At 57.2% G+C, this 23,773-nt stretch overlaps 3 protein-coding genes across 6 annotated transcripts in view; 1 reads left to right on the forward strand and 2 right to left on the reverse strand.

The window, feature by feature from the left end:
- Window positions 1-3,607: 3,607 nt before the first annotated feature.
- On the reverse strand, window positions 3,608-14,245 carry PCOLCE (procollagen C-endopeptidase enhancer). The gene is made up of 9 exons (XM_028703458.2): window positions 14,061-14,245; window positions 13,187-13,295; window positions 12,558-12,819; window positions 10,072-10,196; window positions 9,687-9,823; window positions 7,372-7,646; window positions 5,809-5,880; window positions 5,001-5,171; window positions 3,608-3,948 (listed from the first exon to the last, which is right to left on the reverse strand). The coding sequence occupies exons 1-9, from the start codon at window positions 14,141-14,143 to the stop codon at window positions 3,788-3,790; spliced, it is 1,395 nt and encodes a 464-aa protein (XP_028559291.2). The 5' UTR covers window positions 14,144-14,245; the 3' UTR covers window positions 3,608-3,787.
- Window positions 14,246-15,267: 1,022 nt separating this feature from the next.
- MOSPD3 (motile sperm domain containing 3) lies at window positions 15,268-19,708 on the forward strand. The gene is made up of 5 exons (XM_077917802.1): window positions 15,268-15,343; window positions 15,435-15,554; window positions 16,967-17,092; window positions 18,238-18,402; window positions 19,305-19,708. The coding sequence occupies exons 1-5, from the start codon at window positions 15,268-15,270 to the stop codon at window positions 19,334-19,336; spliced, it is 519 nt and encodes a 172-aa protein (XP_077773928.1). The 3' UTR covers window positions 19,337-19,708.
- An 864-nt stretch (window positions 19,709-20,572) lies between these two features.
- The window catches only part of KIF1C (kinesin family member 1C), a 51,813-nt gene continuing 48,612 nt past the window's right edge, over window positions 20,573-23,773 (reverse strand). For all 4 annotated transcript variants that reach the window (XM_077916743.1, XM_028703451.2, XM_077916744.1 and 1 more), the window contains exon 22: window positions 20,573-23,227. In XM_077916743.1, the coding sequence (XP_077772869.1) occupies window positions 22,472-23,227 (756 nt within the window). In that variant the 3' untranslated portion in view covers window positions 20,573-22,471. The remainder of the gene's footprint in view (window positions 23,228-23,773) is intronic.

A 23,773-nucleotide genomic window follows, 5' to 3' on the forward strand; every position in this document is an offset into this window, starting at 1 on the left:
AAGGAAACGCGCAAGAAGAGCCCCAGTGGCAGCAGCTGGGTCAGGCCCATAGAATGGCAGTCAGGGTCATCTAGGGAATCCTCCGGTTCTCACGGCGGCCGACCAGGTGCTTCCACACCTTGTGGGCTGCCCTGAAGTGCAACGGTGACGGGCCCTGGCTTAGACGGGGATTTGAAAGGGCATCGCGGTGCCAGTCCCAGGAGGAGGTGAGGTCTCTGTGTGGAACCAGGCAGAGGGCCTTCTCGGTGGTGGCGCCCTCCCACCAGATGTCAAAGAAATAAACAACTATCTGACTTTTAGAAGACATCTGAAGGCAGCCCTGTTTAGGGAAGCTTTTCATATTTGATGAATTATTGTAATATTTTGCTGGAAGCCGCTCAGAGTGGCTGGGGAATAATTATTATTATTATTATTATTATTATTATTATTATTATTATCATCTCTACCCTCGCTAGACTTCTTTCTAGCGGTCACTGTGGGAACTGGATGCTGGACTTGATTCCCCCCTCCACTTCGATCCGATCCAGCGACTGCAGGGCTCCCTTGATGTGGGGCCGCGGGGATATCAGCCTGGCCTGCCCCACCGCGTCTCTCCTGCCCATCTCCTTCCGGCTATTTTTAGGCACATCTCCCACGGAGGACTTCGGGTCCCGGCGCAAGGAAGGGACGGCCCGACCTTGCAGACGGACGGGGCCACCTGCTCCTCCCAGCCCTGGCTCAGGGCCCGGCTGGGGGGGGTCGCTCGGGGACAGGCGCTGAGACGCGGGGGGGGGGGGGCGGCGAGAGGGGAAGGCCAGGCGCTTTCTCTGCAACGAAACCTCCCTTTCCCCCGCAGTCCCGCTTGCGGACACAAGGCGGCGCCCACGACCCACTTTGCAAATAGGCCCCACCTGAGAAGACCTAAATTGGAAGGCAGGTGATGATGATGGAGAGCTGGAAGCGGCAGGGGCGGGGAGGAAGAGGAGGAGCCAGGACGCCTGGGTTCCCTCATCAAGGTGGTGCGTGTAGTCCCAGTAGATTAGAACAGGTAGAATTATAGTAGAGTTGGAAGGGACCACCAGGGTCATCTAGTCCAACCCCCTGCCATGCAGGACCCTTTGGCCCAACGTGGGGCTCGAACCCACAACCCTGGGATTAGGAGTCTTGTGCTTTACCGACTGAGCTGTCCTGGAACTGGAATAGCGTAGGGCTGGAGCTGTGGTCAGAGTATTGGCCTGGGAGAGAGGTCAGGGTTCAGCACCCGCCTCAACTTCTCCACAGAGCTCATTGGGTGTGACCTTGAAGGCCTGTCACAATGCCTCTCAGCCTCACCTACCTCGCAGGGTCGTTGTGGAGACTAAATGAGGAGAGGGAGAAGGACCTTGAGATCTTGGGGGGGGGAAGGTGGGAGATCAGGGAGGCAACAGTGGTCGCTGGGTGGGTATCCATGCTTTGTGATGCAGCAGCAAAAAAAGCCAATGCTATTCTAGACGGCCTCAGCAGAAGTGTCCGATGAAGAGAAGGTGCAGTACCGCTCTATTCTGCCTCCGTCAGACTATTCTCGGAATCCTGCGTCCCGTTCTGGGTACCCCAGTTTAAGGAGGAGATTGACAAGCCGGAAACTGCAGAGGAAGGCGGCTAGGATGATCAGGGCCTGGAAACCAAGCCCTGTGAAGAACAGTTGAGGGAACTGGGTGTGTTTAGCCTGGGAAAGAGGAGGAGATATGAGAGCCACCTTCAAATATCCAAAGGGGTGTCCCGTGGAAGATGCAGCAAGCTTGTTTTCGGCTGCTTCCGAGCGCAGGACCCGAAGCCACGGCTTCACACTGCAGGAAGGGAGACTCTGACTAAACATCAGGAAGAACTTTAGAAGCCATTTGGCAGTGGAAAGATGGCGGACTCGCCTTTCCCGGTGGCTTTGAAGCAGAGGCCGAATGGCCACTTGTCAGGGGTTCTGGCGCTGTGACTCCTGCACTGCAGGAAACCCTTGGGTCTCTTCCAACTCCTAAATTCCTGCCTCACGCTTCCCCCATGGGAGCAGCAGCTGCTTTTGAAGGCCCTTTGTAGTCAGACCATTGATCTATCCAGTTCAGTATTGTCCACACCAGCTGGCAGCAGCAGCTCTCTGCGATGTTCCTTTTAGGCAGGGAGTCTCTCTCCACCTGCTCTACCCACTGAGCTACACCTCTTCCCCTCATTTCGCAGCGGCAACCCAGAAGCGCTTGCAACTTGCAAGGCGCAGAGCAGGCCAGGCTGGGAGCCAGGCGGCCTGCTTCCTCTGCAAGGCTTGGAGACGGGCCATGAGGTTTTGGCAGCCAGGAGGAGCCGTCTTGCACAGGCCTGGCTTGGGGTCCTGGCTCCAAACCCCGTCTCGAGGGTGCTCTCTCCCCCTTTGCCTGCGCCCCATCTCTGCCGCCTTCCTCCCCACCCCCAGCTCCCCTCCCAGGGGGACTTGGCCGCCCTCGCAACTCAAGTGATGTGGCAGAGCTTTGCGGTTTCCCCTTGGCGTGCTCTGCGCCCGCGTGGGTGGAAACTTAATCTGCTCTTTCCTCTGGAAAGCAGAAGTCGCCAGCAGCTGCTGTTTGCAAGGTGGAGGGGCTTCTCGTTGACCCATCTCTCCTTGCCCAAAGAGCAGCTTTTGCCCCCTCCAGATGTTGGGAGTTTGGGACTCCCATCGAGGGCTTTGCACCTTTGCATCTGTCACACCTCACACAGGGCAGAGGACTGGACAAATTCACGGAGGAGGAGGCTAACAATGGCTTCCAGCCCCGATGGCTGAGCCCTGCTCCCACAGCTGGAGGCAGAGATGTTTCTGTACGCCAGTAGCTGGTAACAGCAGGAGGGGGGAGAGCGGCTCTTGCGTTCGAATCCTGCTTGCAGGCTTCCCATGAAGGGCATCTGGTTGGCCCCTGTGCAAACAGGATGCTGGGCTCCCTTTGGGCAGCCTGGCTCTTCTGATTCCCTCATGCGTTTCCCCTGGAGCTATTACTTCACAGTGGGGAGCTCCCGTTGCTTGGTCCCTGCTCCTGGCAACCTAGCAGTTCGAAAGCACACCAGTGCAAGTAGATAAATAGGTACCGCTCTGGCAGGAAGGTAAACTGCATTTCCGTGCGCTGCTCTGGTTCACCAGAAGCGGCTTAGTCCTGCTGGCCACATGACCCGGAAGCTGTACACCAGCTCCCTTGGCCAGTAAAGCGAGATGAGCGCCGCAACCCCAGAGTCGGCCACGACTGGACCTAATGGTCAGGGGTCCCTTTACCTTTTTTTTAACAGGGATGAGAGCTTGGCCATCCTCCCTACACTGACCGACCCCCAACTAATAACTGCATTCCTGCATTGCAGCGGGCTGGACTGGATGACCCTTGGGGTCCCAATTCTACAACCCTACGATTTTATGAATTGTGCACCCCTTGCTAACACAAGCACGCCAGAGAATCCACCCGCCGCAGGAGCGGGCTCCCAAGTCGCTGTGCCACCTGCTTGCCCCGCAGACCAAGGCAGAGGGCTTATGTGACCCCCAAGCTCCTGGGTGGGGTGGGGGTCAGGCATCAAGGGGTTCCCGGCGCCAAAGAGAATGAGGGCACGTGGATTCTCGCCATTCCAACACGGAGAAATACGGAAGCAGATATGTAAAAATACATTTAAGAGAGACTTGCGTTTAACACTCAGACCTCCCCAAACACAAGCGCAGGGCGGTGTGCAGGTACATTTCCCCTCCCCCTCCCCCGTTCATTGGCTATATGGAGGCGGGCGCCGCTGGGCACCCCCGGGGTGGCTCTGTCCGTAAGGGAGACGTGGCAGCGCGGGCTCAGGTCCTGTTCCTGGCAGCTGGCGGGGCGGTGCAGGGGCGCTTGGCGAGGTTGGTGAGGATCTTGTGCTGCGGTTGGCGGAAGGGCACCACAAAGCTGGTGGGGGGGAGCTGCCCGTTCCCGTCCGCGCCGACTTTGCCCATGAAGACGTAGTTGGCACCTGCAAGGGGAAAAGGAATAGTGTTATGTACTGAGTTGAATAGGATCCAAATTGCAGCAGTCTGATTGGTCCTAGAACAATAGGATTCAGAATGCAGCAGTCTGATTGGTCCTCAGGAGCCACCCAATCCAGCTCCAGGAGGAAGGGAATCCGCAACCTGATTGGCCTACAGGAGAATCCCGGAATTAGCCAATCACGTGGGGCCCATTGTGTAAATAATGTATATAAAGCAGACATTCTGGGGGAACTTCCATTCCTCCTCACCACTATGAGCTGAATAAAGAGCATGAAATCCACTCTCAACTCCGAGTATATTTCAAATACAGTGGACACTTGGGTTGAGAACGTGATCCGTGCGGGAGGCACATTCGCAACCCACAGTGCAGCGTCTGCGCATGCGCGGGTTGCGATTCGGCTCTTCTGCGCATGCGCATAGCACAATTTAGCGCTTCTGCGCATGCGTCGAAACCTGGAAATAACCCGTTCCAGTACTTCCGGGTTTCGGCGCGTCCGTAACCCAAAAATGCGCAACCTGAAGCGTCTGTAACCCGAGGTATGACTGTAATACATGGAGCCCCTGGGAGAGGAGGCAGGGTGGGCCTCGGCTGGCCGGCTGAGTGGGAGCCCCTTCGCTTAGGCCCAGAGCTAATGGCAGAGAGACTTCTCTGCCACATGTGGAAGACAGAGCCCACTCGTTTCCTACTGCCCCTCAGGGTAAGACTCGAACCCACACCTTGAAATTGCAAGGAAGGAGATTCCCACTAAACACAGGCTTAGAACGGCCTCACAAGGTGGTGGTTTCTCCTAGCTTGGAGGCTTTTAAGCAGAGGTTGGGTGGGCATCGGCCAGGCCTTCTCTAGCAGTGATTCCTGAAGGCATGGCGGGGGCTGGACTGGATGACCCTCGGGTGTCCCATCCTACAGTCGTACGATCTCAAGGACCTCTCCCGCCCCTCTGCTTTTCTGCACAGTTTGCGTAAGGAAACAGCGGAAGGAGCTGGTGTGGGGTGTGTGTGAAAGGACACGTGTGGGGTGAGGTCGGGGGTCTCTCACCTTTCTTGAGGATGGGGCACTGCCGGCAGGGGGCCTCGAAGCGAAGGGTGGCTGCGCTGCCCTCGGCGGGGAGGCTCAGGGCTCCTGCCTTGTACGTATTTGTGAGGGTGACGGTGATGGTGACCTTGTTCCCTGCCCCTCGCACGGCCGTCTTCACTGTCCCAGAGATCACTGCAAAAGCGGCATTGGAGGGTGAGGGGCTGCCAGAACGGAGGAGGACCCCTCCCAGGTTTGAGCCAGGGCAGCCGGCGGTTCCCAAAAATTCTTGGAGGACCCCCACCCCCTTGGTCCTAGGATCTCGTTCCCATTGCCCCCTACCCAAAATGCTATAAAAGGCATTATTCAGAACAGCAGTTTGCTGCACCCGACTTATCAAAACACTTGCAATTAACCACACATTCGTTCAAAACCCAGTTAAAACTAATTAACTCCATAAAACGGATGACCAAAACTTGATAGTCATTGGCACCTCAAGTGCCCCCCCCTGCTGCCCGCTTGCTGTTCGCACCCCCTATGTAATTCCACCGCACCCCAGGGGGCAGGACCACTGATCTAAGAGGCTATGGGGTCTCCAGAGACATTTGGGGCTCATTCTGATTGACAACTCACTCCCAGCCATTTTTCTTCTGCCCCTCCCCCCCAGAGCTGCCCAGTTTCATTTCCAGGAGCTGGCAGAACGAGGGTGTGCACATTTCCCCACTTTGCCCCCCTGCACCCGTTCAAATGGGGGTTGGAATAGATGACCTTTGGGGGGGTCCCTTCCCTCATGATTCTACGATGCCCCCTCCCGCTTTCCTAAAGGGCTCACCAAAATCGCTGGCGCAGAAGTTGCTCTGGAGCGTTCCTGTCCGGCGGCACTTGTCTGGGCAGGTGATCTCACCTGGGTCGTGGGGGGGGGGGAGAGAAATGGAGGGGAAGAGTAGAATTGAGACAAACCCTCCAACCAGCACTCTGCACATGCTCAGGAACACGTCCTCAACGTCACCTGCAGCAGGGCAGCTTAGGAAACTTTTACCTTGCTTCCTGCTTGGGCATTCAGAACGCACATTATGCATTGCATAATGTAAAGGATGCAGACAATTTTGTGGAAATACTTTACGAGTAAGTCTGAAGAATGGCAACTACCAAAGCCAGATTGGACTCTGGCAAACTAAACTAGATTCATCTGTCCTGGAGGGGAAGAAATGGGGATTTTCTTTTTTGTATCCTTCTCCCTCTTTTTTTTTTTTTTTTTTGGTCATTGTTATATATTGGAAATCAAACTATATTTATTTTACAAATAACACATCCCAGGAGAGAGGCTTGGTAGCCGCAGGGGAGCCTGGCCTGCTGCAGACCGCGGACAGTGGGGTTTTTTAGCTTGGAGAAAATGTAAGAGGCAACATGACAGAATCTTATAAAAATTATGCCTGGCAGGGAGAAAGTGTGGAGAGGAAAGTTTTTCTCCCTCTCTCAAAGCACTGGAAATCATGGACATCCAATGCAACTGAATGCTGGGACATTCAGGACTGATAAAAGAAAGTTAAACTGCGGAACTCCCTGCCACAGTAGGCAGGGATGGCGACCATCTTGGATGGCTTCCAAAGAAGATGAGACAAATCCATGGAGTAGAAGGGGGCTCTCTCCCCCCCCCCCAATTATTGCTTTCCCTGCAAATCCAAGAACGACATATTCCTACGGTAACTTGCCCAGCGCTGCATTCTTATTAAGTTTCACATGAAGTACACGGTACGCATAGCTTCCAACATTGATCTAAGTAAAATAGGGACAAGCTTATCCAAGGAAAATCGGGATATTCTGGGATCATATCAGGAACCCAGGACAGCTTCTGTGAATCTGGGTCTGTCGCTGGAAAATAGGGACACTGGGAGGCTTTGCAGTACACAAGCAATGCATTTATTCATGCATTATCGATATTTATAAAGGAAAAGAATTGGGGCAAAGTCTCACCCAAAGTGCCGACCCCTGAGGTGCTTTCTGTGGCGAGGGAGGCGTTCCGGCGGAGCCACATTCCAAATATTATTTAACCGGATTTCAAGGGGGATTTCTACGGATTGTTTGCCAAGCTGGGGTTAGAGGGGATTGGCCTTGTGCTCCGATCCTGCTTGCAGGTTTTGCACTGGAGCATCTGTGAGGACGCTGGACTAGATGAGCCACTTTGGGCCTGTTCCTGCAGCCAGGCTCTTCCGAAGTCCTTATGGAGCCTCCAGCTCCAGAGGCAGTCTACCTCGACCCCTAGGTCCTGAGGGTTATTTGGCCACCGTGGGAACAGGATGCTGGGCCAAAGGAACCTCTGGCCGGATCCAGCAAGGCTCTTCTGAAGTCCTGACACACACACACCACGGTGATCCCGTCCGCAGATGCCTCTTACCTGTGGCAGGTGGTGCTGTGGGCCGTGTGGGGCTGGGGCGGGGCCTGGCGGTCGGTCTGGGGCGCGGTGCTGGCTTGGGTTTAGGGGCCACTGGCTTCCTACCCGGCTGGGCTGGCTTGGAGCCTGGAAAGACGCGTCCTGTGGGCAGGGAGACGCTTTTGTCCACCGCCTCGCCGGGGCTCTTGAAGACGTAGGAAGCCGAGAAACCGTCGGCCGTCACGCTGAGATCCGAGACGAACTGGACTAGCAGTTCATTGCCATTCGAGGAGACGGTGCTAGATGACCGTGGGGAGAGGGAAGGAATTAAGAAGAGCAGAGAAGTCCCTCCCTGGCCCTACTCTAACATCCTGGAAGCCACATTTAGGTTGCCAGGTGGGACGGCAAAAACCTCCAGGGTCTCCTCTGTCTCTGAGATGCTTCTGGTTCCACGCAGAGGACCAGGCAGGCAGGTGAGGCTTGGTGGCCTCAAGGCGGGCAGGAGAAGACGAGGGGCTTGGATTTGGGAGGAACCAGGATTCCTCGAATCGTAGACTTGGAAGGGACCCCAAAGGTCATCCAGCCCAACCCGCTGCAAGGCAGAAAAATGCCCCCATACAGGGATCGAACCTGCGGCCTTGGCATCATCAGCCCCCCTGTGCTCTAACTAACTGAGCTGCCCAGGTGGCAGAGCAGCTTTGAGGCTGGTTGGTTGGGGGGAAGCCGGTTCAGAAGGGATCTCTCCCCCAGGGATGAAGACAGAGACGGTGGCTTTAAAAGAGGTGGAGGCAAATTCTCGGAAGAGGAGGAGAGGGCGAGGGATGGCTCCTAGCCAGAGTGGCAGTTTAGACACCCGAGTGCCAGTTCCTGTAAATCGCAGGAAGGGAGAGCGTTGCTCTTGTGCTCAGATCCTGCCCGTAGGAACAGGATACTGGACTAGATGGGCTCGAAGTGGCAGGCTCTGCTGATGTTCTTACGAAGACCATGAAATAGACAAAGAAATTAAATGGAGGAGACGTAGAAGGAGGCCCTGTGAGGCCAGGGGCAGAGGGGGCAGTTCAGGGAGGCCAAAGGCAATGAGAGAGAGATTATTTGCCAAAGCGGGCAAAAGTGAATGCTTGGTCTTAGAGGACTTGGGAATGACCTGGGGAAGGGAGAGAGCCAGTGGGAGGCCCTTATCTGTGGGTGTAAACCAGGGATTGGCAAACCAAGGCCCGGGGGCCGGATGCGGCCCCCCAGGCTCATAAATCCGGCTCACGGACCCTGCTGCCTGCTCGGCCAGTCCCCACACACCGCGGACGCCCCGCCGTGCAGGGACTGCCTTCCACGATGCTGGCATGGCTTCTGCTTGGGTGGCGACGCTGGCGCGGATTCAGATTGGCTGCAGGAAGTTCCTGCAGCCAATCTGACACCTCACCGCCCACGGCTGAGGTAAACCCAGCACGGCCATGGACGGAGAGGCCGGTGGGTGGGCAGCAGGTCTGGGCTGTGCCATGGGCATTGTGATGGGTGCGTTGCGGAGCTTCAGCCGGAGTTTGGCACACCTGCCGGCCCTGCACCTGCGCTGCTGCAGCTGCTGCTGCAGGTGGCATGCTCGGCGGCCGCACTGGAGCAGCTGGAGGGCAAGCTGCGCACCCCCTGCATGGCACTGAATGCACGGCCTGCCCGCCGACCTGGCCTCAGACAATGGACTGCAGCGTGTGGTGCCCGCTGCCTGGGAGCTCCGTGGGTACAGGCCGATGGTCGACAACAGCTGGTGAGCGGGCAGCACCGAGATGCGCTCCTGAGTGCGTGCAGAGTGCGTTCCTCCTCCAGGCAGCTGCAGGACCGGCTTGCGGGGTATTTATATTTTTCAAAATATAGTCCAGCCCCCCACAAGGTCCAAGGGACAGTGGACCAGCCCCCTGATGAAAACGTTTGCTGACCCCTGGTGTAAACTCTCCAGGAACGACAGGGAAGGGGGTCCAGAGAGCTAGAAATCCCCCAAAGGGGCAGACTTCTCTGCAGGATTGTTATACTGAACCCAAGAGGACGAGGGACATACATTTGTCGTTGAAATGCTCAGGGGGATCTTGAGATGAAGTGAAACAGACCTTCCTTGGAGGTTTTTGAGCACAGCCTGGTGTGTTGCGGGTGCTCCAGCTGGGATTCCTGCAGGGCCAGGGGTTGGACTGGATGACCCTCAGGGGTCCCTCCCTACCCTACAATCCTATATTTCAAGGAAGCATCCCAAAAAGGAGACACGCTGAAGCAATGGAGGACTGCAGCCACCCTTAAGCTGGCTGCCAACGTGCTCCAGTCGCGACAGAAAGGGAAATTTGTGCGCAGCAAAGCCTCACCTGGGCGATTCGTCCCCGCAGAACTTGCCAATGCGCCTGGAGTCATCTCGGTCTCCGCCGTTGAAAACGGCCACGTAGTCGTAGCGACAGTAGGTGTCGGGCTCCACGTCAAACTTCCCGAAGGTCAACACAATCACCTGGGCCAGAGGGGAAAGGAGAGGGAATCAGCTCCCGTTGCGCCGGTGGGCCTGACCTGACTCATAAGCTTTCCGGGCAGAGAACAGAGGTGGTTGCTGGGTGCCACCCCACCCACTGCCCTAGGAAGAGAGGCCCCGCCGGAGGAAGCCGGCAAGAAACACAGAACTGCCGAGTGGAAAGGGACCCCCCAAGGTCATCCAGCCCAACCCCCTGCGACGCGGCTAAGGGGACAAGCGAGCAGCCTTACCTTGTCCTTTGGGGCAATGATGTGCCACGAGCAGCTGATGCCGGGCGGGTAGTCGCTCTCAGGCCAGTTGGGGGTCTTGAGGGTGCCCTGGGGCTTCTCCAGCTTCCCCCCACAGAACTGGTGCTCTGCAAAGAGAGAAAGGGGGGCAGGGCCGCCAAGGGGGTCAGCGGAATGGGCCAGGCCAGGGATGTGCAGAAACTCATTGTGGCCCTCGTCTCTCGAGGTGGCACACAGGAAAAGTTTTGGGTCGCCCGCTGCAAGCGTGCACACACACACACACGACAGACCCCATGGGGTCCCATGCCACCCCCCGACACATGCAGAGCCTCTGGGAGCCGTGGGCACAAGGTGGGCTCGCACCCAGCCTTTGAACCCACAGAGGAAGGGGGCTCAAGTGTGCCAATCAGTCGCTGCCTTGAGGGATCGCGCCCGCATGCCCATGTGCAAGCAGGCAAAACCCCTGCAGGCCCTCAGGCCGGCCATTCCTGCGCAAACCTCTACCCACGTGCCGCATGCCAGCCAATATTCTACACCCCCCCCCAGAAGAGCCCCCTAACTAAGCCCAATTCAGAAGCCAGGCCTGTCCTGCAGCCAGCGAGGGGCCAGGGATCAAAGACCCAACGGGATGGATGGGGGGTTTCAGGAAAAGAGGGGGGGGGAGATGTTTTTATTTTACTGGGGGGGGTGCAATCAAAGCTGGACAGGCGTCTTATGGTCTGAATGCTTGTTTGCTCTGCAAACAGTCCAGGGGGTGGAGAGAGAGGCCCCCAAAGGGAGCAGAACCTCAGGGCGAAAGCAGCAATTTGGGCGACCGCACTGTAATGACTGGTTGCAGAAGGACCAGGAATGGGAGGAAGAGACTGGCATCGCCCGGGCCAGCAGGCAGAGAAAAGCAGGGAGGGAATGAGAATTTTATTTGGAGGGGCGTCCGTCTCTTCCATCCCATACTTCCAGCCCCTCCTGAGGACCCGGGATGGGGTCTCCCCCTTGAGCAAAGGACCCCACAACCCTCCTGACTATGGGCTTCCAAAAGCAGAAAGAGCACCCCCCCCTGCCCACCACCCAAAAAGCCAAGCCAAGCCCAGGCCTTGCCCTCCTGGAGGGGCAGGAGGGGAAGTCTCTGCAGCTGCCACTGCGGGAAAGAACCGGGGGTCTCATACTCACCGTCCCAATAGTCCCACGGCTCCCAGAACCCCCAGGAGTCTATATGATGGGCCCCCCCTTTTCCTCGTCCCTTTGGGCGCCCTGGAAAAAGGTCCTGTGCGTTGGGATGGGGCGGGGGGAAGGAAAGGGGGTGCGAGAGACCTGCCCGCCCCCCTACCCTTTCCTCGTGCCACCCCAGGGTGCAGAGCTCCAGCCTCCCCTCCTTATGCTCCCAGATGAGCAGCTGGTTCGGCCTGAAACTCTCCCTGCCGGATCCTTTTTACTCGAGGTCAGAGGTCAAATGCTTGCCGTGATCCAGGGAGATTCCACAGCAGTCCTCTCACCCTTCGACCATTTCTCCTATCCCAAAAACCCTGCCCCCTGCAAACTATTTGTCAGTCTACTGGTTGTTAAATTAGTTTTTTGAGATCCAGTCCGTCTAGGATCCCATTGCTGGCTGCTTCTTGGGGGTTTCTGTGCAATGTTAATTTCAAAAGTCATCTGTGGTCCCAAAATAAGAAGTTAGCAAATAATGAGTCATAGTTGGCAGAGCTTCTCCCGAGGGTCACCCAGTCCAGCCCCCCTGCGATGCAGGAATCTCGACTAAAGAATCCCTGGCAGGGGGGCCATCCAACCTCTGCTTAAAAGCCCCAAATGAATCACAGAATTGCAGAGTCGGAAAGGACCTCAAGGGTCATCTAGTCCAACCCCCTGCAATGCAGGAATCTCAGCTAGATCATATATTGATCTATGGGCTACTTTTAAAACGAGGCTGCATTTTAAATTGCATTTTAACCTGTATTTTAAATTGGTGTCATTTTTCCTATTATGATTTTACTGTAATTTTACTGGTGTTAGCCGCTCTGGCTGGGGAGGGCGGGGTATAAATAAAATTATTTATTATTATTATTATTATTATTATTATTATTATTATTATTATAATATAGGACAGGTGGCCCCCCAACCTCTGCTTAAAAACCCCCAAGGAAGGAAGATTTCCCCACCTTCCGAGGGAGTTTGTTCCACTGTCAAACAGCTCTTGCTGTCAGAAAGTTCTTCCTGATGTTTAGCCGGAATCTCCCTTCTTGAAGCCACGGGTTCGAGTCCTACCCTCCGGAGCAGCATGAAAGCAAGCTTGCTGCATCTTCCATGAGACATCCAACACCCCCCCCCCCCGAATCCTCCTTGTTCTCAGCACGGGGCCCCAAAGGATCCTGGGTAATTTGCCAGAGGAATTGTGGGTAAGTCAGAAGGGTTCGGCCAACCTGGCACCCGCCAGAAGTTTGGAACTATAACTCCCGCCAGCCCCAATGCCACCGGCCGCTGCAAGAGGGGTCCCTTACCGTCGACGTGGGGGAGCCCCCCGCTGAACCACACCAGGAAGCCCCTCCCTCCGGTGCCCTCGTCGGACACCATCCGCAGCATCATCCGGTTGCTGGTGCTGAGGACCGCTCCCGGCCGGAAAGTGCCGCAGAAGCGGCCCAGGCGCTGCCCCTCGATGGCCGAGTGCCCGCTGTAGACCTCCAGGTAGTCGTAGCGGCAGACGGGGTCCGGCTCCATGTCAAAGACCCGGAAGGACAGCATCACCACCTGCCCTTCTGGAACCTGGGCATGGGGGGAGGGCAAAGGGGCTGTCAGATGCCAGGGGTGGGCAGGCTGGCAGAGGGAGAATCAGGGGGCACCCCTGGAGAAAGGAGACTGGCACCCACACTTCGGGGGAAATAAAATCTGAAATAGCTGCAGGCAGAAGGGAAAAGGAGGATGTTCCCCTTGCGTGGCCTTAATTCAGCGCCACACTTGCGCAATAGGAGCAGGGTTCGAATCCCACCCTCCGGCCAGGAAGCGCACTGGGAGACCTCGGGCAACCTAGCCGGTGCCAATGGTCAGCAACTGGTGGGAGCTGGAGCGGGGGTACCTAGCTGCGTGTCCCCCCCGCCCCCCGCCCAGGACCCCCGCCCCAAGGGAGAGTCACCGTGATGGTCCAGACGCAGGTTTTGCTGGGAGGGTAGTGGCTGGGGAAGCCCTCGCTGGCGATGTAGCCGTTGTCGCCAGTGTGGTCGCCCCCGCAGACGAAGATGGGTCTGGAAGGGAGAGGGAGAAGCGGTGAGAGAGGGGAAGACAGGGCACTGGGGACGAGGCATGACCCACAGAATCGCAGAGCTGGCCAGGATCCCCAAAGGTCATCCAGCCCAACCCACTACAATGCAGGAAGAATCCCCGACTCCAACTCTGCTTTGAAACCTCCAGTGAAGGAGAAACTGCCCTTTTCCGAGAGAGTCCGTTCCACTAGGGGTCTGGGAGTTAAAGACCCCTTGGCGTAAAGAAGCTGACTTATTCCTTCATCCATCACAGGCTGGCAGCAGCGGCTCTCCAGGATTTCAGACGGGGCCCTACTTGGAGGTGCCCTTCTGCATGCCAAGCACATGTCCTTCCCCCTTTCCTAGACAGCCCGGGGCTAAGAAGGGGGCGGGCGGCGGGGCTGTGGGCGCCCCCTCCTCCCAGCCTCTCTGCCCCTGACCCAGAGCTGCCTCCCCCCCCAGCCCGCCCCCGTTCCCAGTAGCTCTCTTGACACCCCGTCCAAGAATTCCGGGAATCCGCTTGGCTCATCCCGGCTCCTGGCAGCCGGACCAGCCGCCTCTCGCCTAAACCCTTCCAGATGTGCCGCGGACGGACCCAAAACTTAGGGGGGGGGCGCAGCGGCAGCAGCAGTCCCCCCCCCCGCAAGCACCCCCAGGATGTGGAAGAGGGAAGGGGGCATCTATGGCGCAAAGTCACCCCCCAGCCCCGATCTTGGGGGTATTTCTTGGGACGGGGGGCTGGCAGCTGAGACGGGTCGGGGGGGGTACCTGGTGGTGTTTCCAGTGGGGGGGTCCTGGGCCCGGGCCAGCGGCAGGAGGGCGAGCAGCAGGAGGGAGAAGTGGGGCGCCATCGTCGTCGCTTTCGGGGCGCTTCCCTGAGCTGGACGGGGCGGGCGGCGAGACGGGGACGGAGTGGCGTCCCGGCAGCGCCGCCTCCTGCTTATGGGGAGCCGGTGGGGGGAGCCAGGCGGCGGGGAGGGGCCGAGGGGGCGGGCGGAGAAGGACGGCCGGGCCCAGGAGCATGTGCAGAGCGCGGAGGGAAGATTCCCACGAGCCCTGCAGGGCGGGGAAGGATCCGTGCCCCCCTGAACTCCCGGGGGCCACGCGGGGTCTCTTTTGGGAAGACCCCCAAAGCAGATCCCGAAGGGGCGCCTTTCCCTCCCGCTTGGGGGTCCCAGCAATCTCCTGCCCCCGAGCGGGGAAGGCAACACGACACGCGTCGTGAGAAGGGCGCCCCCGAGATCCCCAGCGGGACCGCGACCCCCAGCTGCTGCCAGCGCCTCTCCTCCAGCAGCGAAGCCCGCGTGGCGCCAGCGGGACCCCTAAGGATGCTGCGAGGGGCGTTTCTTTGGGAGTCGGAAAGAGACAGTGGCGGCCTAGTGGTTAGAGCCTGTCGCACCACCCTGGGGGTAGAACTCGGGGTGTAATTGCAAAAGGAGAGAGACATGCAAGATGCCCGCTCAGACGTGCATTCGTGACTAATTCATCTTTCCTTTTTAAAATATAAGATTGTTACATAATCTTCCTTCGCCGAGATATCTTTTTAAAAAATTCTATCATTCGTCAATTAAAACAGCGGATAATATAAGAATAGTATTATCTAGCTCGGAGTTAAATTCATTTTGGAACAGGAAGAGTAGAATACTAGGATCTTAGAACAGTAGAGTTGAATGAGGGACCCCCAGGGGTCATCCAGTCCAACCCCCTGCGATGCAGGGATCGCAGCTAAAGGATCCCGGGCAGGTGGCTTGAACTCTCGGCTTAAAAACATCCAATAAGTGCAAAAGCATGATTTACTATTATTATTACATTATTAATAATTATTAAATAATGATTATGGAGTCTTCCGGTCGCTTAATATCAATAATAATAATAATAATAATAATAATAATAATAATAATAATAATAATAATAATAATAATAATAATTACTATCATTAATTACGCCCAATGGAGGCGCCAGAAGACTCTTTCAGATGGGCGACCCCCGTCTGAGGGAACCTCCGCCCTCTGTGTGTGGCGTCATAGGAAGCTCCCGCCAATCAGGGCCGGGTGGGCGTGGCTTCGTTGCCACGACAGGAAGGCGGCGGCGGCGATCAATGGAGGCGCCGGCGGGGGTTTCCCGGAGGCGCCTGACCAATAGAGAAGCGGGAAAGGGAGAGCCCCGCCCACCAGGGGGCCGGAATAGGAAGCAGTTGGACCAATCGGGAGAGGGGAGGGCGGAGCCGGAGGGCGGACGGACAGGAGGAGGAGGCAGCAGCTGGTGAGAGAGGGGCGGCTGCGGGGGGGGGGTCGGGAGGGAGGGAGCCACGTGGAGGGCGCCCCCCAGCAAATGGGGGGCGGGCTTGGTCCATGCCCCCTCTGCCCCTCCGCAGCTGCCAGCTGGCAATGCTCCTGTCTGGCCTTCCCCTCGGGGCAGAGACCGCGGCAGCCCCTGGGGGGGGAATCGGGACGGTCCCGGAGCTGGGAGGGGGTTTGCACCTTGGAAGGTGACTCGGAAACTGCAATTAATCCAGAATGCGGCAGCTAGACTAGTGACTGGGAGCGGCCGCCGCGACCACGTAACACCGGTCCTGAGAGATCTGCATTGGCTCCCAGGATGTTTCCGAGCACAATTCAAAGCATTGCTCCTGGTCCTGAATGGGGTAACTTGTGTCCCTGAAGGACCAAGTGCGCAGACTGGGAGTCATTCTGGACTCACAGCTGTCCATGGAGGCGCAGGTCAGTTCTGTGTCCAGGGCAGCTGTCTGCTGGCTCCATCTGGTACGCAGGATGAGACCCTCCCTGCCCAAAGACTGTCTCGCCAGAGTGGTGCATGCTCTGGTTATCTCCCGCTTGGGCTACTGCCATGCGCTCTACGTGGGGCTACCTTTGAAGGTGACCCGGAAACTGCAATTAATCCAGAATGTGGCAGCCAGACTGGTGACTGGGAGACCACATAACACCGGTCCTGAAAGACCTACATTGGATCCCAGTACGTTTCCGAGCACAATTCAAAGTGTTGGTGCTGACCTTTAAAGCCCTAAACGGCCTCAAAGGCCCAGTAGACCTGAAGGAGCGTCTCCACCCCCATCGTTCTGCCCGGACACTGAGGTCCAGCGCCGAGGGCCTTCTGGCGTTTCCCTACTCCCTCCTACAGAAGCTGGTGGCTGCCTACTGTGAGAAGTGAGGTTACAGGGAACCAGGCAGAGGGCCTTTTTGGTAGTGGCGCCCGTCCTGTGGAACACCCTCCCACCAGATGTCAAGGAAATAAGCAGCTATCTTCTCTTTAAAAGACATCTGAAGGCAGCCCTGTTTAGGGAAGTTTTTAATATTTAATGCTGTACTGTTTTTAACACTCGATTGGGAGCCGCCCAGAGTGGCTGGGGAAACTCAGCCAGATGGGCGGGGTATAAATAATAAATTATTATTATTATTTGCAGACCTTGCAGAGCCCCCCACCCCTCCAGGGCAGGGCAGCCCCTTAGAGCGGGGCTGCTGCAGCTGCTCCTCAGGGTGGGGGCATCCCTCGGTGGGGAGGGGGACGCAGGAGCCAATAGAAAAAGCGGGCGGAGGGGGGTATCAGGGAATTAAGAGGCGGGGTGATTGGAGCAAGGGAGAATAAGGGACCCCCACACCGCCATCCAGGGTGGGTGGCTTCCGATGCCCAGACACCTCCTTCTACCCCTTGGCCAGGAACACCTGCTGGCGGAGACCAAGCGACGACCCTGCGCCCAGGAAGCAACCAGCCTGGCCCGGCGAGGAGAGGGCAGCAGCGGGCAGTCGTTCGGCATGGGGCACCCCTTTCTCCACGAGGCCTGGGTGAGTCTCTTGTGGGTGAGTGCAGGGAGGGAGCAGAAGGCGAGTCCCTGCTGTGGCAGGACTGCCCCATGCCCACCTGAAGCTGCCCCACACATATCAAGGCCCAGGGTCCCTCTAGGTGCTGACCCCCATTGAGACATGCAGCCTGTGTAACAATCTGCTATATGCGAAGGCACCTGTATTAAATAAGAAATGTGAAACACCATTGATTGGGTATCCTGGCGGTTTCGGTGCCAGGGGTTGGAGGGGCTTGAGGTTACCTGAAAGAGGGTCCCACTTCAAAAGCAGGTCAAAGGTCATCCGTGGGAAGGGGCTGCAGCATTTGCTCTGCAAGGCAGAAGGTCCTGGATTTGGCCGCCAGGTAGGGCTTACAGGAAACCCTGAAGGATAGCCAGAGGGCAGACCGGCAGTGGGGACACTTCTGGCCCCCCAGATGTTGCAGGACTCCAGTTCTCACCATGCCTGGTCACTGACCGTAGGGGTGGCTGATGGGAGCCCATGGGGGTGGGAATGTGTATTTATTTATCGCCTTTTTCTCCAAAAAAGAGAAGCCTGTGGTTCTCTTTTCCTCCTCGTTAATCCCCACAACCCCCCTGCGAGGTAGTTGAGGCAGTGATGGGTGAGGTGGGAGGATTCGAACCCTGCTCTCTCCCAGCTCAGAGTCCAACACTTGAACTTGTTACAACACAATGGCGTCTTGGAAGGAAAGGGGCAGACTTCCCTCGTAAAGGAGCCACACAGAGGTTGAACGGCAGGCTGAGTTAAAGGTGGGGTGGGGGAGCCCTTGGCAGCCCCCCTCTTGTTGCTCCCACACACCAAGGGGGCATGTGTGGATCCCCCAAATGAAAGGGGGGTTCAGGCAGCCTGCAGAGCAAACTCTCCCCAAGTTCCCCACCATCCCGGAGAGGTCAAACTCCATCCACCGAAGCGGCATTTGCATTCACAGAGTTGGGAGGGAACCCCAGGGGTCATCCAGCCCAACCCCACTCCCGGCAACGCAAGAACCAGCAGCCGCAAGCTGAGAGCACGGCTCTTCTTTTTCCCCTCTCTTCTATTTGGAGACAACCCTTCTCCCTGCTGCAAACGGAGACACAGACCTTTCTGCTTCTTTCCGCCGGTTTGCAAACTCCCCTCCTCCCTTCCAGGCCGCGCTGAGCCCATCCCTCCCCGGATCTTCGTCCTCTACCTGGCGCTGGCCGGCAGCTGCTTGGTTCTCCTGATGCTGCCCCTGGAGGGTCAGCCCAGCCCGTTGGTGCCCCCTGCCCTCCACGTCACCCTCCCACAGAAGCTGGTGGCTGCTTATGTCCTCGGTGAGAGCTTCTCTGGGGAATGGGATGGGGGGGGCGTCTCTCGCACTCAGATCCGGATTGCAGGTTTCTCATCCTGGGCACCTGGCTGGCCACTGTGAGGGCAGGATCCTGGACTAGGATGGGCCCCTTTCGGCCTGATCCAGCAGCCAGGTTGCTTCTTTTATGCCTTATATATTGTATTCTATTGAATTACAATTATGGCGTTCAAACAGCTATACAATAAAATGCAATATACAAGAAGTGATGAAAATGCAAAATCAAAAACCGTACAGCGTCTAGCATGCAGCACGGTACCATGACTGCCACAGGGGGAGAAATCTGCTAAGATGCTCAGCAATTTTCAAGTGGTCCTCAGGGTAGCATAAGAGAATCTTAGAGTTGGAAAGGACCCCAAGAGGATATCCAGTCCAACCCCCAGCCATGCAGGAATCTCAGCTGACACATCCATGCCTGATGGCCGTATCCAGACTCTGCTTTAAAACCTCCAGAGGAGGAGAGTTCACAACTCCCAAGGAAGGCTATTGAATGGCTCTTACTGTTGGGGGAACGGGGACATTTGCAATTTACTGAGTTAGGCCAAGTTCCTCCATCCTTCCCAACGGCTGGTGTGAGCAGTGGTGGAGGGATATTCCCATCATGCTTTGCTCAAGAGCATCCACTAGAGCAGAGACTATCCATCTCCCAAGAGCACTGTTTAGGGAAGCTTTTAATGTTTGAGACATTACTGTATTTTAATATTGTGTTGGAAGCCGCCCAGAGTGGCTGGGGTATAAATAATAAATTATTATTATTATTACTAGTCACCGCATGATGTTTTGGACCTCTGCCCTCTGGGGGCTGATGGGATTTGTGCTCCTCCCTGGGATCAAGGGGAAAATTCCTGATCTCCACCTCTCTTCCAGGCCTCTTAACCATGGCATTCCTGCGGTCATGACCTCCTGGGGGAAGGCGACAGCTTGACCAGTAGGGCATCCTCTTCTCTTCCTCCCCAACACCAATGGGATCTGTGCCCACCCATCCACCGTGGCTGCGGACGGAAGGAGAGCGCCCTGTCTCACCAGGGTCATCCACGCTTCCTCCGAGTGCGAATGCCGACAGCCTTTTTTGCAAGCCCTGGTTGTTCTTTCTCCCCGCTGGCTGGGCCCGGAAGGTGGAGAGACGTCGTGGGAATGGGTCTGGGGTGCAGCTCCTTGAAAAGGGGCAGGAGATTTGGGGGGCGCGGGAGATCAGGATACGCCACCAGCAATGCCTTTGCGACATGTTGAAATAAAAGCGAGGAGGCGGTGTGCTGCGAGGCTTCACAATTCGCCAGCTGTGTCTTGTCTGGAGGAGAGGCTTGCGGTGGGTGGGGGGGCAGGAGGGGAAGCAGCGTCCTCAGCAAGGCGCGAGGAACAGAAAACAGGAGAGGGCTTGACCTGTGGGGTCGGCGGCCAAGAGAAACAGGGATTTGCGTCACCAGGGAGGGAAGGAGGGAGACTCGCATCCTGGTTTTGCTGAGCAGGACAGAAAATGGGAGCCTCTCTGATGGGGGGCTTTGGAGGGTCTGCCCTGCAGTGCTCCCAAGGGAGTCCATAGTCAAACGGCCCTTGTGACTCAGTTATTCCTTCCTCGCAATATCAAGCCCTGAATTCGAGTCCTACGCTCTGGAGCAGCAGGAAACATGCTTGCTCCATCTTTCACATGGCAGCCCTGAAGATATCTGATGTTGGCTCTCATCTCTCCTCTTCTCCAGGCTAAACATCCCCAGCTCCTTCAACCGTTCCTCATCAGGCTTGGTTTCCATACCCTTAATCCTCTTGGTTGCCTCCTTCTGCGCCCCTTCCAGCTTGTCAATGTCCTCTTTAAACTAGGGTGCCCAGAACTGGACACAGGACTCCAGGTGGGGTCTGACCAAGGCAGGATAGAGTGGGATTATTCCTTCCCTTGATCTGGACACTAGACTGCTGTGGACGCAGCTGAGAAGAGTACTGTATTAGCCTTTTTTGCTGCTGCATCACCCTGTGGACTCGCGCTCGGCTTGTGGTCGATCCTTTTCACATGTGCAGCTGTCAAGCCAGGTGCCCCCCCATCTCAAAGGAGGTGATAAAGACCCCCGCCATGCCAGCCCAGCACCCCACACCCACATCACCCCTCAAACCGCCACCGTTTGCAAGGAAGGGAGGAGAGTCCGTTGAGAGATGCGGCAGGTTGTCCCCACCTTTATTGGAACAGGATAACAGTAGAGGGTCTTCAGCCACATTTCCAGGGGCAGCAGCAGCCACTCAGCCCCCCCACACGCACGCACGTGGACACACACAGACAGGCACCCCCTGCCCCATACATACTTCCCACAAATCCCTCTCACGAAAGGGGGGGGGCCCACAAGAAAGCCCTCGGGGGGACACACCACAAAAAGCAGTTTTGGAAGGGCTGGACAGACCCACTTAGAACCCTAGAATTGTAGAGTTGGAAGGGACCCCCAAAGGTCATCTAGCCCAACCCGCGCTGTGCTCGTGCAAAGCTTGTGGCTTCCGAAGTGGGGGTGGGGGAAGAGAGTGCGCCATGGGGCTCCCCCCTCTTGGGGTTCCACAGGATTGCTGGTCGGGGGCAGGCCTTTGGCTGCAGTGAGAAAGCAAGGGGGTCAGGGGACAGTAGCAGCCAACAGGCGGAGCCGAGCCCCATCCATCAGCTTCAGTGGTTTTTTGGGAGGGCGTGTGTGTGTTAAAAATAGGATATTGCGGCCGCAGAGATAGGAGGCTTGCCTCTCTTCCGCCCATCTCCCCAGGAGGAAAAGAAAAAGCCCCACTGAACGATAATTAGACATCTTGCCCTACTGGGTGTCGTAGGAGTAGCCCCGTTTCATAGAATCGCAGAGCTGGAAGAGACCCTGAGGGTCATCTAGTCCAACCCCCTGCAATGTGGGAAGAGGGGCTTCCTCATCCCAGCCTCCAACCCAACCCAGAACTATAATAGAAGAAAGATTGACAGCACGTGAGTGGCACCGGACAGCAGAGGAAAATACAAAAGAGATCTTCCTGCCCCCACCATAGAGGGCAGGAAAAACTTTTTTTTTTGGGTGGGGGGGCGGCCTTCTCAGTGGCCACAACCTTGGCCTTCAAAGTGGACTTCAACTCGCCCCTGGCAGTATTCCAGCCACAAGCAGAGTGTGTGCTGCTCCAAGACAAAGCGTGTGACAGTAGCCCGGCCAGAGAGGTTTCCGCAGCCCCATAAGTTCCCCTTCAACAAACAGGCTGTTCCTTGGGGTGGGGAGGGCAGGGCAGGGCAGGACCACTTAAAAGGGGGCCAATGTGCTCCAGCCCCCCCTGCCACACAAAGTGGGGAGTGGGGGCGCCCCAACGCAGCAACCGCCCCTCCACCAGCAAGCCAAGGGGGGGCTGAAGTGCGCCTCTGCCCCACTTTGGAATTGTCTAAAACAGGCAGGCAGGACCCCCATGCTTTGACTTTAGGGAGAGGGGCAACTGGGGTGTGGGGGTAGCCCCTCAGCCCCACATGCCCACATTCTTACCATGGCCTTCTCTGGACAAACCCACCCCACTCTTTCCTTATAGACTTGTAGAGGTGTAAGGGAACCCCAAGGGTCCTCTAGACCAACCCCCCGCGATGCAGGAATCGCAGCCCAAGAATCCCTGACCTCTGCTCAAGAGGAAGCCCACCACCTTCCACGGCCGGAAGGCCTCTTGCGCCAAACTCTCCTGACCTCCTTGCACAAACCCTCCACAACCTCCTCTATCACACAGCCTTAAAACCAAACAGCAACCCATCCTTTCCCCCTCCTAAACCCGTTCCTATTACAAAAAAACACACCCTACGACGACCTCTTTGGCTTTCCCCGACAGAAAAGACCCTGCTGATCCGACTCAGCACCTCCTGAAACCGCAGCAGCGCTCAAAACACCCACCCGCCATCGCCCAAGTTTCCCTCGGCCCACAAGAAGGAAGCTCTGTGCTGCAGAATCATGTCTGTCCATGGCAGGCGGGCAGCCGTCCGGGATCTGAGGCTACTGCTGCCCCCTCCCTGCGCGCCCCCATTCCTGCTTCCGCCTGGCCAGGGAGCGCCAGATCGTCCCGGGTCACACGGCGCTCTCGCGCTCTTGCTGCAGGTTGGGGGCTGACCTCTGCCGGCGCATGCGGGGCGGGGGGCCGCCGTCCGGGGCGTTGGGGGGCCGGTGCTGCGGGTAGGGCTGGTGCTGGCGGGGGTAGTAGTTGTGCTTGCGGGCTTGGTAGTGCTCCTGCGCGGGGCCCCTCCTCCCGCGCACCTGCCCGCCTTCCAGGGAGTTGCGGCGCGGTGGGCCGGAGCGCCTGTTCTGCTGGGGTGTGGGGCTGCTCTTCCGGGCGGGGCGGGGGCTGGGGGGCCGTGGGGGGCAGGACTCGGCCCCCTTCTCCTTCGCCTGGCCGGCGGACGGCTCACCCTCCACCATGAAGGCGGAGCCGGGCGCCCAGGAGTAGCGGTGCTGGGGGTTGCTCTTGAAGGGGAAGCGCAGTTTGCAGTCCTGGGGGGGGATGAACTTGCCCGGGGCGGCGTGGGGCTGGGTGCGGCGCAGGGCTTTGGCCAGCTGCTGCTGCTGCAGGCTCTGGAGCCGCGCCTGCTCCTGGCGCAGCCAGCGGAGGCGCCCGCGGCGGAAGGCCGGGTCCTTCTCCATCAGGCGGGAGACGCGGTCGCAGCAGGTCGGGGAGGGCGGGGACGGGCCCCTCCTCTCCTCCCCGGCCTCCCTGAGAGTCGGGGAGTCCTGGCCACCCGCCCGGTCCTCCTTGGGGTCCTCCTCCGACGGAGCGAGCCCCTCGGAGAAGAGCAGCGAGCCCCACTCGTTCTCGAGGTCTTCGTCCTCCTGGGAGAAGAAGAAGAAGAAGAAGAAGAAGAAGAAGAAGCGCAAGGGTCTGAAGGAGATTTCACGACAGCCTTTTTTGTAATGCAGTGAAATAAACTAATCCAAATGGAAACAGAAATAAGAAGAACTTCTGGTTTTCTGCCTGTCCGTTACATTAGAAGGAATAATTCAAAACATTCACTCTAGGGTGGCATCCAACTGTTCTACTTTCTGTTAAGCGATGTTTTCCCAATCGTCAGACCCAAATGCCTCTCCGTTCATTCATTGTCCTTTTCACACAAAAAGTCCACAAGGGGTTCTCTAATTATTGTTACTGTCTCCACCCACATTGGACTAGATGTCCCTTCCAACTCTACCATTCCATCATTGCTGTCCTCAGCTGAGACTCTCTGTGCCCACACCCTGCTGCCAACTTCTGGGCATCTGCTGCCCAGCCAGATGGATAGCCTCACTGAGCCACACGGCCCCTGATGATGATGATGATAATAATATAATAATAATTTATTATTTATACCCCGCCCATCTGGCTGGGTTTCCCCAGCCACT

Source organism: Podarcis muralis, chromosome 13 (genome assembly GCF_964188315.1).
Source record: "Podarcis muralis chromosome 13, rPodMur119.hap1.1, whole genome shotgun sequence".
NCBI classification, from domain to species: domain Eukaryota; kingdom Metazoa; phylum Chordata; class Lepidosauria; order Squamata; family Lacertidae; genus Podarcis; species Podarcis muralis.

Coding starts and splice junctions, on each gene's coding strand:
- MOSPD3 (XM_077917802.1), top strand. CDS start 15,268: ATGGGCGACCCCCGTCTGAGGGAACCTCCGCCCTCTGTGTGTGGCGTC. Junction 17,093..18,237: donor CCTTTCTCCACGAGGCCTGG/GTGAGTCTCTTG, acceptor CCTCCCTTCCAG/GCCGCGCTGAGCCCATCCCT. Junction 18,403..19,304: donor GGTGGCTGCTTATGTCCTCG/GTGAGAGCTTCT, acceptor CCTCTCTTCCAG/GCCTCTTAACCATGGCATTC.
- PCOLCE (XM_028703458.2), bottom strand. CDS start 14,143: ATGGCGCCCCACTTCTCCCTCCTGCTGCTCGCCCTCCTGCCGCTGGCC. Junction 13,296..14,060: donor CCCACTGGAAACACCACCAG/GTACCCCCCCCG, acceptor TCTCCCTTCCAG/ACCCATCTTCGTCTGCGGGG. Junction 7,647..9,686: donor TGCGGGGACGAATCGCCCAG/GTGAGGCTTTGC, acceptor ACGGTCATCTAG/CACCGTCTCCTCGAATGGCA.